Here is a 14985-nt window from a genome sequence, read left to right on the forward strand (position 1 = left end):
GGCCTTGGCGATCGGTCCACTTGACGGTTTTCCTCCAGCCCTGTGTAGCTTTCTCCAGGTCAGTGTCGGAGATCAAGGCGGTGGGGTCAAATTGGTTTTCCCTTAGAGCAATATTGATGATGTCCTCATAGTCGAGGTGTTTGATGTTATCCTCTCCAAAGAGGAGGGTGACAGCGTGTTCGTTGAGGCATAGGGATGACTTAGACTCGGTTGATACAGCTTCGATGTTGTTGGGGATGAAGTAGCAGTCCTGGAAGACTTCCACACCCGGGTGTCTGACCTTGGCTACAGAGTCATAGATCGGCTCAGGGAAGCCATGGTAGAGTTCAGACTCTCCCTCGGGGACAAAGTATCCATTGAGGGTCAAATGATAGGGACGGAGGATAACTCCGTGCTTCTTGCGCTTTCGAACTAGGAGGTTCATCTCCTGGATATCTTCATCGGTAGGTTCATAGCCCTGTCCGAAAGGGATGTTGGGGACCTTTGCTTGTTTCAAGGGAGGTAAGGTGTTCTTCAGCGGATTGAGGGGTAAACCCGGGAAGTAACCCTGGCGCATCAGAATGCGGTTGACTATGAGGTTGGCGAATGGGTCACAATCAGAGGGTGTTGGTTTATCAATTAGGGCGTTCACAGTTTGAAATCCCCACATCTCGTTGTCATCCTCCTCAATGGCCTGGGAGGCTATTCCCTTTGTCATGACGGGTTTTGATCGGGGAAGCAGGAATCGTGATCGTTTTCCCGTTGAAGAGGACCCTGATTTTCTAATAGAGGGTTGAGGTAACCGCCTTGATGGCGTGGATCCAGGGATGTCCTAGAAGCATGTTGAAGGAGGCGTTGATGTCGACTACCTGAAAACTAGTTTGCCTTTCCAGTGGTCTGGTTGTGACGGTTAGAGTGATAAGCCATGCGACCTTACGACGAGTGCCGTCATAAGCGCGTACTCATTGATTGGTTATGACCAAATCAGCTTCTTTGATACCCAGTTTGTGAACCGTTTTGAGGGGAATGACATTCACCGCGGATCCATCATCCACAAGGACCATAGGCACATTCTTTTTTAGGCACTGTACGGTGATGTACAGGGCCAGGTTGTGGTTGGCTCCGAAGGGAGTGATATATTCGTCAGAGAAGATGACCGGGTTGCTCAAATCAGGGACATCCCTTGTCATGTGTGCTACCACTTCTTCCGGGGAGGAGGTAGAGGGCACAGTCAGTTTTCCTTAGGCTTGTAGTAGAGCTTGTCGATGCTCGAAGGACGTGGCAATCAGTTGCCAAATTGAAATTTCGGCTTTTGCTTTCTACAGTTGTTTGAGGATCGAATTCTCGGGAGCCTTGGGTTGAGTGTCCATGTCCGGGATAACTTGGTCATTCGTTGTTGGAGCGACCGTTGAATTGTTCGGGTTTTGGTAGGGGCGTCCGGACCGGTTAAGATGACCGATCTCTTTCGCCTGCTTCACTTTCCCTTGGACAATATAGACATCTTCAACATCATCTATCCAGATACCATTGATTTCGGGATCCCGAGGGTACCTTGGAGGGGTATTCCTTGGTGGGTAGTTTTTGTGGGGGACATTTTTGTGAGGGTAGTTTTTGTGAGGTTGATTATTGTGGGGGTGATTATTGTGAGGTGCTTGCCAGAATGGTCGCGGGAGCAATCTATCCTGGTGAGGGTAGTTTTGGGTGTTTGGGGACCTTCCCTCGGGCGTGGTGTTGGAGGATTGAAAATCAATCGGCGGTAAGCATCGTCAAGTCGGGTAATCCTTTCGGAGAGACTAGCTATAGCTTCCTTGACTTGTTGGAACATGGCAAGCATAGTTGCGGCGCTGAAAACAAATACCCCGTCCGAGGCATCCTTCTCCAGGGCATTCACCTCGCCATCAATGGGTAAGATGAGGTGTGAGCAGTCCAAGGTTGGATCATCATCGGAGATAGCATGGATTCCCAAAGGGTTCGTTTTGTTGTTCGGTTTGGTTGGTGGAGGCAAAGGTAATTCCCCTCTCTCGATCATGTCTTGGATGATGTGTTTGAGCTTGAAGTAGGTTTCCGTGTCATGCCCTTTTCATTGGTGGTACTGACAGTAGGCATTAGGGTTCTAGAAGCGGGATTTATTAGCATCAGACGGATCCAGGGTGGGTCCGATCGGTTGTAACTTCCCTTGGTCCATAAGCCTTTTTAGGGCGCTTGCATTAGTTGACCCTATATTGGTGAACACTCTCTGGGGCGCTCAACTCTCTTGGTGGTTGGTTCAAGGAGGTTGACCTCATCAATATTGTTCGTTTGACCATAAGGGCGAGATCTGGTTGATGTGGATCCCTGGAAGCCTCTACCGGTGGTTTTGTCTAGGACGCCCTTTCGGAGGTCGTCTTCAATGCGTGTCCCGAGGATTTGCAGATCCTGGAAGGTCTTAATGTTTTAGTACCTCGGTAAGTTGGCATATACCGGGTGGAGATTGTTGACAAACTTTTCCACCAATGTTGACTCACTCGGCTTGCTGACCAACTGAGTGCTTACCCTCCTCCAACGGGTCAAGAACTCGGTGAATCCCTCCTTGTCATTCTGGGTTAGGACTTCAAGAGTACGGGTATTGGCTTGGATTTCGACATTGTCGGCATATTGCTTAGCAAATTCAACTACGACCTCATCCCAGGTAGTAAGGTTCTTCGGGTCAAGGAAGTAGTACCATTGGCGAGGGATCGGTTCCGGTGATATTGTTGTTGTTGGACGAAGTTGAAGACGGGGCCATGGTCCTGAGGCAGAAAAATGGCTCACATTACAATTTATTCCGACACGGTTCAAAGACTGAACGCAGACAATATAAAGGACGGCACAAATATCAGACTCAACCAAACGAGGATGACCATGTGTGGTACCTCGGTGGTGACTCGATTTATGACGTGACGGTGTTGACCGAACTTTTGGCACGCATCCAACGTAGCGGCGTGACGCCGTTGGACGAGTCTCGTGGTGAGACGACTCATAAGTAATGACCCATAAGTACGTTTATTTCGACTCGATAGACACGAGGCGGAATTGGAGTGGTGGACTAAAGTTTTCGAAAATAGAAATTTTCAAAAAGATTCGTTTGTCGCTTTATGGACGGCTTCCAAAGATAGGGATCTCCGCAAGTCAGTAAGTTGAAAGGGTTGCCTTAAGTTTTCTTGCAAAAGACGGTTTGAGTTTGAGTTGGCTCGGAAAACAATGTACTGTTTCCTAAGACGGTCTTTTGAAATTCAAAATTGTATGTTCTGAAAATCGAGTTTGAAATGTTTGAAAAGGTCTCGGGGATGGTGTATGGTCCTCGGGATCTCGAAAGTGTCTCGAGAAAAGGGTGTGTGCTTTTCTCGGGTTTTGAAAGAGCCATTGTCGGTGCGAAACGGGTTAAAATACGTGTCTAGATGCGGCGATTATAACGGCGTAAAAGGGAGATTTGAAATGGTTGTAGAAAACCGAGTTTAAAAATCATCATTACGACGGCCTAGGAAGGCGTGTCGAAATGGTTATAAAAACCGGGTTTGAAAATCGTTGTTACGACGGCCTAGAAAGGCGTGTTGAAATGGTTAAAAAAACGGGGTTTGAAAATCGTCATTACAACTGCCTGGAAAGGCGTGTTGAAATGGTTATAAAAACCGGGTTTGAAAATCGTCATTACGACGGCCTAGAAAGGCGTGTTGAAAAGCAACGGTTGGCGAAAGACCGAGGTTTGAAACGGCCATTATAACGGCGCAAAAATGTGTTTTTTAAAGTTTGAAAATGACACGGAAGGACTTATGATCACATAGCACATAAGCACTCACAGTTTCATTATATTATGCATTATGCTGACACGGCTTTTAGCTTAGAGGGTGGGTTATATACCAAGCAATCAAACCCCGATTTGCGAGCGGGATACCAATCCAAACCAAATTTGTAAGGAGGGTGCCCTAGCCTCGTGCTCGAAGGTGATGAAAGCTCTTTCACGAAACAGAAATGTGTATCGTCAATGGCATGCTTGACTCAATCGGGATTCGAAATGCGGGCATGAGAAAACTCACGCCGACGAGACGAGACAATTGGTCGAAAAGGGTTAGGTTATGGGCCCGGACAAGGAACCCAACCTTGACCGTAATATCAATAATGCATTCCAACCAAGACTTCGTTCGAGTCTCACCATCTAGGGATCACAAAGACATAAGTGTCCTAGTTATCCCCATCGGAGTTGCGAATCTGTGGACGTAGGCCCACCTGCACGCTCAACCGATCTGTGGACATACAGCGGTCTTTTGAAAGCGACGCTCGGCGGCGTAAAAATATGCTTTCGCCTGGATCATTTTAGATCTATCGGTTTTGTCTCGGCAAGGGTCTCGAAACGATTAGAGATGTTCGGAGTTGCCACCAAGAATTTGTGGGATGCTTGGAACCCGTGCGAATCCACTTTATACCTCGGTCAAACGAAGCACAAAGCAGTGTTTGACATAGGTACTAAAGATAAAGAATCGTCCCTCTTTAGCATCCTATCTCTAGAATGACTCTCGTACGCCCTGGATAATGTCGTCCACTATCCAAAGTTTCTGAGTAAGAGGTGAAGGTACGTATTGGGCCCTTTAATCAGACACCCAATCCCGCCCGCAGTAGCGGCCTCTACTGATCGATCTTGGTTGATTGAATGCAAAAGTTGATAAAACGGTTTAAATGCGTATCCAATAGTTTGAACCTAACATGTGAGAGCTTTCTAAGTCGGTTGATTTAATCCAAGTATCAAGTATAATATGTCGAGTTGGATTGATGGTTGATTTTCATGCAAGACGGAGATTAAACATCCATTTACCGAATTAGGTTTATGGCGCATAACGTGATCCATTTGTCCTAGAAAAAATTTTGCAAATACGATTTTTGAATGAGCAATTTAGTCGTCTAATCCGTCCTATATCTGGGTTAGCCAGAGTCAGGATTGTCCTAGACCAACGCTGGAAGCAGCCAGAAATGACGCGAGCTTATTGGCGATGTAAGGGGGTCTCCCCTGGTTTGAAAATAGAAAAAGAATTGGCCTATTTAGGCGTGGGTCAGTTAACGATATATGACGTGCTCTGACCATTAAAAATGTTTGTAAAACGTGTTGAAAAATGAATATTTGAACCCGTTTTGGTTTGAAGAGGCCGTTTAGGCCGCTTTTGTGTTGATTTGAAGAACGAGACTTGAATAATCGTCATTGTTTTGACAATATTCGATGTCGAGTTCGATTTTGCAATCTTGACATGAATAGTTTTGAAGATAATTATGAACTAATTGTATTAAGTTCATTTGAATATAATTAGTCGACATTCATCATCGTACTCGGGTTAAAATCCGACATGGTATATGGAACCAAGGATGACTTTGTGTTGGTGACTAATACATTTATTTTGAAAATGTAAAGAAATGATGAAAGGCTTTAAAATACCTTCAAAAATGTAAACAACTGAAATAAAAGGTTTTAAAATACCTTTTATAATGTAATTAACCAAATATTATCACCGAAACACGGATTAAAACGTCATGGTATTAAGAACCAAGGGTGAAAAATGTTTTATGGTTAAAACTTGCAGAAAATGGTTTGAAAATACTTGGAATGGTAAAAAAACGATTACAAATATGAAAATGAAAATAGGGGAAAAGAAGAGACCAAACACGGATTGGACTTAAGGTTGGGCATGGTGCTTTAGGCGCGAGCCTATGTGCTACGTAAGTAGCCTCTGCCTCAATAAAAAAGTCCGGTTTTGGCTCATTCTTCCCATGTTTTGGACCATGTTATGCATGATTTAGCATGTTATAGAGTAAATACATGATAAAACAAGGATTTTTACACCCTCGTACTTACATGCTTGGCTTATGGCGAGAAACTGGCGTAAGTGTATCAACTCGTTTGGTCGGAAAAGACTCGGTTTAAAACCGTTTTAGTAAGTAAAAAGAGTGTTTTGTTAAGTTTAGTGATGGTGTAGTGGTCGAAATGGTAGGTCAAGTGATTTAATGCACGATGACCGTACCAAAATTTGTGTAAGGCTTGTGTTTACGATCGGTAGGTCGTAAACACGTGTCGGATTGTGACTTAGGAAGTCAAGTCTAGAATTTTAAGGGAGAAAAGAGGGGCCGGACACTCGCGTAACCTCCAAATGGTTGCATTTGAGGGGTATTTATAGGAAAATGAGTGGTTGTGTGAGTTTTGAGCGACGTGGCCACCTGGGCTGCTCAAAGAGGCGCGAGCCACGTCGCACGTCTTCGAGGTGTCTTGTCGCTTTCACACAAATGCAATCATGATTTGTTTTATCCAAGGATTGGTATGCACATGTTTGGTACTTGACCATGCATGATCCCAAGAAATCTTAACATGGAAGCATTTTAAAGGTATTGTTTTTTGTGTTTGACTCGGTTTGACTCGTTGTTGCAGTCGGGATTTTAATTTTTGAGTCGGTTTTTGGTCCGGTGTCGGTTTTGACTCAGGTTAGTGTCATTGCGACCCCGTCGTCATGCATTAAATACTCCAGGTACTTTTGAAAAGTTTTTAAATGTTTTATTTTCGAAATCGTTTTAAGTTTTCCGACGTAAAGTTGTACACAAACTGTCGATCAAACGCCGCGATTCCAAAGCATGTTGTAGTCCGATAATCATCGGGTGTTTGTTGGAGTCTCAGCAGATACTGGGTATCTACAGAATTACATAATTTATTCTTATAAATACATATCAAATTACTGGGTATTACAGTCTTCCCCCTCTTAAAATGAACTTCGTCCCGAAGTTCACCCAAAAATGCTACAAAAGGCTCATGAAACTGTCAACACATCTGAATGCCATTTCAACTCATTATCATTGCAACACAATTAACTTAATCATTATCAAACCCTATCATACTTATCAAAATGTATCACAAAACAAACTTAAATCATAAGGTGTCACATTCTACCCTCCTAAAAATAAACTTCATCCCGAATTTTAATAACACAATTAAACTCTACTCACTTATTCCACGCATTGCATTGCTCAAGTAAGGACAAGAACTGAAACAGATAACTCAATCAAAAGCATTAAGACCGAGAACACCAACACCATAATACAACATCATAAAATTTCAAAACGGCACAACCACCGAGATTTTACAATCCTACCCTCCTTAAAAATAAGGTTACGTCCTCGTAACCTTGACCACAATAAAGTTACAACACCGTATAAATACCAATAAGATAAGGATAACAAAGTTTAAATATTATAACAAAATTTATCACAAGCCTCTATTAGCACTATTATAGAACAACAGTTACTCATTTTGACATAAATCGTAGCACACTTCCCAAGCCCACATGTACCCACTTCGAGTTACGCGTATAAACTAACCCTATAATCAAAACAAGGTATAGTCAACTGTATGCTATCTTACCCCTCCTTTGGTCCCCTATCGTCACTCCTACATCTCAACTACGATAGTTTAAGAATTGACAAAGCATTTATATTGAACTTTGGTAAAACCCGCGTTTTCAGAAATCAAAGTCAAGCTGTAACATTCAAAAATCACCATTAAATAACCGTTACATTTCACGTTGAGTTTTTATACTTTCCAGAAAATATAAGGAGTTTGTGAAACATGAGAAAAAGAATCGAATTCAAATTTCAAACAACCATTTTATAAAGACTTTTACAATCCAGCTGGTCCAAATAAAAACTGATCAGCAATTTGTCAAAAACTTGAGTCAAATTGTAAAAATCACTATTAAATGTCAAAATATGATCTTGCAATGTGGCTTAGGAAAACATATATGAATATTTTAAACAGTGGAGTTAGAGTTAGGCAAAAATCTTAAGTAAAAATTAAATGAGAAATTTTACAAAATCATTTGTCGAAAACTTAACTGTACAGGAACATACTGACAACTGTCCACTAAAATATTCATTTCTCCCAAACAATAAAACTTTTAAACATGAGACCAACTACATTGGAAAGTTAACTCACTAGGTTATCACCCATAAAATTTTTGTCCATAGAAAATTTCCAGGCTAGAAATGGCAGCTAAAACAAACAGGGCTAAAATTCTAAGAATTCCAGTTTCCAGCACTAGTACACTCCCGACTAAGTCATATGCCCTCACAAGCATTCTACCCATGCTAACTATCATAACTTGACATCGCACTTTACATACTTCCATTGCTAAACAATAATAATTATCATGGTTCAGGGATCACATAACCGAATATCACTAGACATGATACTACTAACAACATATCACACAACACTAATTTCACAAATACTTAATGCTCATGATCAAATAATTCAAAGTCTCATCCAATTCTCACTTCATCCAATAAACAGTATTAAACTCCATCACAAATATCATATGGCCAAGCCATCTTCATACAAAATACTTACCGTAATCCACCCTGTAACAAGATTAGTAATTCTAAATTCAAGCATTCATCAACCTCCCTTAAATCCCAAAATTCCTCCTTCTAACTACCCCACTCTCTCAAATTTCTCTCAGGGTACCCGGTTCAAAACTGAGAGGGCCAAAGAGTATGAATTAAGGCTAGCTTCTTAACCGCACTAAGAAGGGGCTCCTAACAGTTTCTACCCGGGGTTCATTTTATTAGACACATCCTACATTCATTATTGTTCATTGTTTTAGGCCTGAGGACCATTTTGCTCTGATACCACTTTGTAACACCCCCATTTATTTAGAAGCCTTTAGCAAGACATTCCCAAATCAATAGGACTGTTACCATCTCGGTTTCCCGAGGTAGTGAATAACAAAGTACAACAAACCAAAGTTCTTTAAATAAAATTTAGCGATTACTTGTTTATTACAACTTAAGCAACTAAAACTTAATATAAAATTAAATACAACTCACAGCAAAAATAAATAAAGTGATTAATAACTATATGATCTAGACTTCTAGATAGACTGGATAAATCCTCACGCATCTCATAAGCTCCCAAGTCAACTAATCTTTAGCACCTGCAAATCTGCTCACTATTTATGGTTCATCACATGTGTTCACGAATACAAGGTCAACCATGAGGTTGAGTAAGATAACAATCTCAAGAGAGAGAATATATATAGTATAAAGATTCAAACACAAATCCCAAATCAACTGTTCTCATAATTCAGCCCTCAACATCCCGTTGAGTCACAACTGAACCCTCAACCTCCCGCTGAGTCACAATTCAGCCCTCAACCTCCAGTTGAGTAGACACACCAAAGACAGGTCTACAGAACCAGCCTATGGCCTTATACCACCACGAAGGTATCAAACGATGTCTGCCAGTAAGTTTATAATACCACCCGAAGACTCTTACCATGATGTCAACCTCAGCCAGTAAGTTTATATTACATCACCCGAAGGCTCTTACCATGATGTCTGCCAGGCTAAACCTGATATCCAACCCATTATCAAACCAACTGTAGCAACAATAATGGCTACCTACCACACCGACTTAGGAATAACCAATACAACCGCTTTTTAATCACAATATGCGAGACGTGCAATAATCCAATAATCCAAAACAATTCAATCCACAACATCCAATTAAATGACAAGATACACAAATAATAAGTCCAGTAGAATCGTTATCCTACCTTTTCAACAAATTCTCCCAAATAGCAATCCAAGCAAAGCAAAGGAATCAAATAAGTCTTCAACAACCCGTCACCTAACAATTATATTAATTATAATTACTAACTAACTAATTCATATAATAACTAAACTAATTATATGAAGTATAAAACAATTGAATTAACTTACTATTCATTAATTATAATAATTATATTATCATGTGAATTAGTAATTTAAAACTCGTATCAATCCCATATTCGAATCCCACAAACCACGGTCAAAACCTGTCTCAAACATTGGTTGAATCTCGTCTTAAAAAAACCCAAACTAATTATTATATAAAATATAAAACAATTACTAATTATTCTACTTTACGAAATAATTAAACTAATTATAAACAATCGACGTAATTCAATATAATTAATTTCCATCACAAACTTCCCACTTAAACATGTGAAAACCCATGTGTGGTACACGACATTCACCTTGCAAACACACACCTTACTCCTCCCTCGGCAGCCCCTCCTAGCACGACCATCCACTCCCTGCCATCACCACCGTGCACCACCCTCACCACAGTCAGCCACCCCCTTCGACACCTGCACCCATGACGGCTCCAACCATGGTTTCCACGCTGCCGTAACAACATATGAACCCGACGCAATCCTATACAATTCTTGGTTTATACCACCATTCATGACCACCACCAGTAATACAACTACTGCCACCACCAGACCTAGTCACCACCGTACCCACCACCAATAACAACCCACGTTCTACCTGACATCAACAAGCAACGACAACAACCAACATCAATCTCAACACCCTATACAACACGACTCCCATAAAACATAACCCAACCACCACCAAAAAGACCCACCACACCTCCACTGGTCATCACCATTGTCTCCCTTGGCCCATGACGATTCCAGTGGTGGCGTCCACTTACCCTCGATGCAACCACAGTGACGACAACCACCGTCTTAAGTTGGTCTAACACAATCCCCCAATACTCCCCTATTTTTCCCAAATTCCGATCACCACGACACAAGACGCGGCCTTTGACCACCCAATTACCACCATGAACGACTAACCTCCATGGACTCACCCAACCGAGGCCCAGGTCAAAACGAATCAAGGTAAGGGTCACACACCCGTGTTATACCCACGGTTCAACCCCACAAACACCCACGTAAAACCCAGCAAAAACACCCATCCCCTGCCGGTCAACGGCGGTCAATGTTGGCTCCGGTCATACCCTACTGGCCCACAGTCATGTTCACGATCACGGCTAACCTTACGGTGGTCTACAATGCGAGTTATTTTAATTATAAAATCAATACATTATAATATAAGACAGTCTTACCTTGAGACGATAATATAAGCTGAGTTCTTCCCTTTTCTTCCTTCTAAATCTCCCCCCCCCCTTTTTCTCTCTCTCTCTCTTTATTGTGAGATTATGAATTTTATGAGTGAATAAGGTCTCTAATTAGGTCAAACCATTTATTTATAGTGATAAGGTAGGTCATATAGAGCGGTACTAGGAAACTATGTAATTATTATTATTATTATTATTATTATTATTATTATTATTATTATTATTATTATTATTATTATTATTATTATTATTATTATTATTATTATTCCCGAGTCAAAATCCTTTATCACGTGTAAGTCAACACCTCAGTCAATATTACCCACTCATCTATTATTTTATTTTCAATTATCGTCTTATCTGCAATTATTATTACAAATGCCTTTTAATTAGTTATTTGAATTACATAATTTATTTTTATAAATACTTATCAAATTACTGGGTATTAAACAAGCAGTGGCATCCTTCATTCTCCTTTGAAATGGAAAAAGTCTCCATTGTTCCTATTTGGGTACTATTTCCTGACTTGGATCCTTACCTGTGGTCTAGTGGTGTTCTAAGCAAGATGTCTAGTAAAATTGGGAGACTCATGTTTGCTGATGTGCCTACTACCAGTCAGGCAAAGCTAACCTTTGCAAGGGCAATGATAGAGGTGTACGTTTCTTCCAACCCTCCCTTAGAGATCTCTCTAAACACTCCCTTTGGGCCATCAACTCAGAGAGTGGAGTATCAGTGGATTCCACATTACTGTTCAGGTTGTGGGAAAATGGGTCATCTGCTACAAACATGTAAGAAGAACAAGCCCAAATCTGCACCTATTGTTGCTGGACCCAAGACTGGCCATGGGGTAAAATATGTTAAGAAAACTTCTCCTTGTTTGTTGGGTGGTACCTCAGTATCAGTTGCAGTTGGTCCCAAACCTTCAGACAAGGAGATGAGCTCAGAATACAATAGGCTAGGCACTCCTACTTTGTCTGATGGCTTAGTTTCTCCTTCATTGAATGCTGAAATACATCAAGAATGCAACAAGATGGACAAGCTAAACAAGCCTCAAATAGCCTTGAAGAGAGGTTTTTCACTTGAGTCAGGGCTCAAATTACATGTTCACACTCAGAATACCTTTGCTCCTTTATCTGATCCTGAAGAGGGAGAAATTGATGTGATGGAGTCAGGATCAGACCAGACTACTATGACTCCTACTCAGTATAACCTGGTACAGATAGGCCCATGACAAGATAAGAGTGTTCAATTGGATAACCAACAGTCAGAAATAGTTCCTGTAAACCAGCTTACAAGCACTAGCCTGATAGAGGAGGCTCCACCTGATAGTTCCAAGCAATGATTATTTCTACCTGAAACATCAGAGGCTTTAATAAGGCTACAAAACATAGTGAGGTTTCTAATTTTCTTAGAGAAAATAAATAAAGTGGATGTTTTACGTCTTTTGGAAACTAGAGTAAAAAGCAATAAAGCAAAAAAGATCCTTAAAACTAATTTCATGAGGTATAATGATTTTTGTAATTACAATAAACATCATAATGGTAGGATAAGGGTGCTTTAGAATCCAATCACTACTAAGGTTGACATCTTGCAAGAGCACTCTTAGGTAGTTCATTGTAAAGTTAAGCATCTTGTTACTGGTAGAAGTTTTTTCTTATCAGTGATTTATGGTAGTAATGATGCAAGGAAAAGACAGGATATGTGGAACTCTATGACTCAGTTCTCCTCCCATGTGGATCAGTGGACTGCAATGGGTGACTTCAATGTAGTAAGGCATATCCATGAGAAGATTAGTAATCATTCTCCCATCTTATCAGAATTACTAGGTTTTAATTCTTATCTTCTGACTGCTGGTTTGGATGATATAAGAGGCATTGGTAATGACTTTACTTGGTTTAATAAGCAGGATTCCTCTACTAGGGTTTACTCTAAACTGGATAGGATCCTAGTGAATGATAAGTGGTTGCAAACTTATTCCCAAACCACTGCTCACTTCCTTGCTCCAGGCATCTCTAACCATTGTCTAACTATGATCACCTTTCATGATAATGATCTCCCTAGAAAACAATTTAAATTCCTAGATTGTTCGGCTGAGCATCCTAAATTTCATAGCATTGTGGCTGAGGTTTGGGCCGGTAAACATATTGGTAACTCCATGTTTAGACTAATGAGCAAGCTCAAAGAAGTGAAGAAGCAACTCACAACCTTCAATTCTGAACAGTTTACAAATATTAGAGATAAAGTTAGGGCCAAGAGAGAATAGTTGTCTCAATGTTTTAAGAATCTCCAGGCATGTCCTCATTCTGTTTCTTTTATTGAACATGAACAAAAGATATCTAAGGAGTTCTGGAAGCTTAAAGATATTGAAATTAAGATTCTATCTCAGAGCGCAAAGCTTCATAGTATCAAGCACAACGATACATGTTCCAGACTTTTTTGGCTAAAATTAAGGAAAGGTAACAGTGTCAAATGATTGCAGATATTCAAGGGTTTAATGGCCCAACTTATTCAGGCCTTCAAAGTGTGGGTGAAGCTTTTGATGAGTACTACCAACAACTGTTAGGTAGCTCAACTAAAGTGGAGGAAATTGATCCTGAGGTGGTCTCAAATGGACCATCTGTTGCTATTGATGACCATGCTAGCCTGATTAGACCTGTCACTAGATCAGAAATTCAACAAGCCCTTTTTGCAATTGATTCAAACAAAAGTCCTGGGCTGGATGGATTCTCAGTTGGATTCTTTAAAGCTGCTTGACAGATTGTGGGACCTGATTTCTGTCTTGGAGTGGAAGACTTCTTTAAAACTGGATTTCTTCCTAAGCAAGCTAATGTCACTCTTGTTCCTAAGAGATTTTAGACCCATCTCTTGCTGCTCTACAATTTACAAGACTATAAGCAAGGTTCTCACAAACAGACTAAAGAGCATTATGCCTTCCCTTGTGGGTCCTGAACAAGCAGCATTTATCTAGGGCAGGAGCTTATTTGAAAATGTGATGCTCACTCAAGGGTTAGTTAATGGATATGCCAGGAAGCATATAACACCTAGATGTATGCTAAAAATGGATATCAGCAAAGCTTTTGACACATTACAATGGTCTTTTATTCAGAATATTCTCTCTAAGCTCAACTTCCCTTCAACCTTTATTAGATGGATTATGAGCTGTGTCACTGGCTCCTGGTTTACTTTAAAAGTAAATGGGTCACTCTATGGATTCTTTAAAAGGAGGAGTGGGGTGAGGCAAGGGGATCCCCTGTTCCCATACCTGTTTATACTCAGTATGGAAATCCTTTCCAGAAGTCTCAGGGTGATGTGTAAGGCTCCAAATGTTTCTTTCCACCCTAAATGCTCTAGGACAGGGCTAGGCCATTTGGTATTTGCAGATGACCTCATGATTTTTACGAGAGGGGACCTCCTATCTGTTCAGAAAGCAGCTGATATCCTCATTACTTTCTCCAAATTGTCAGGATTAAGGGCAAACCTTGAGAAGACAGAGGCTTATTTTGGAGAGGTTCAGAATGTTGTTAAGAGTCTTATTCTAGCTGTAGTGGGTACCCATGAAGGTAAATTCCCCTTTAGACACTTAAGAATCCCAATCAACACATCTAGACTCACTGTGGGGATGTACAGTAGTCTGCTGCTCAAGGTGCAAAGTCTCATAAGGAGTTACTCCATTTAGCACCTCTTTTATACAGGAAGAATTCAAATCCTAAACTCAATGGTCTTTGGCCTCAACACTTTTTGGTGCACTAATATATTGCTCCCTAAAACAATTTGTGCTGTAATAGCCAAGTTGAGCAGAGATATATTTTGGGGGAGATCTGACAATAATAGGAAGCTAGTTTTCAAAGCCTGGCAAAGTATATGTGTTCCTTGGACTGAAGGTGACTTCCAAATAAAGGCAGTTGATACTTGGAATAGAGCTGCCATGCTTAAATGGCTTTGGCAACTAGATCAACATAAAAGGGGCTATCTAGATGCACTGGATTCAGAGATATTTCCTTGACAATTGCAATATCTGGGATCTTGAATTTAAAAATAATCTCCTTAAAAGCCTTAAG

The 14985-nt window shown here is 40.8% G+C and overlaps 1 protein-coding gene across 1 annotated transcript; it reads left to right on the top strand.

Moving 5' to 3' along the window:
• The first annotated feature begins 11408 nt into the window (after positions 1 to 11408).
• Positions 11409 to 13681, top strand: LOC141629276 (uncharacterized). The gene is made up of 4 exons (XM_074442302.1): positions 11409 to 12140; positions 12534 to 13169; positions 13260 to 13329; positions 13407 to 13681. The coding sequence occupies exons 1-4, from the start codon at positions 11409 to 11411 to the stop codon at positions 13679 to 13681; spliced, it is 1713 nt and encodes a 570-aa protein (XP_074298403.1).
• Positions 13682 to 14985: the final 1304 nt, after the last annotated feature.

The sequence above is a fragment of the Silene latifolia genome, chromosome Y (assembly GCF_048544455.1).
Source record: "Silene latifolia isolate original U9 population chromosome Y, ASM4854445v1, whole genome shotgun sequence".
NCBI classification, from domain to species: domain Eukaryota; kingdom Viridiplantae; phylum Streptophyta; class Magnoliopsida; order Caryophyllales; family Caryophyllaceae; genus Silene; species Silene latifolia.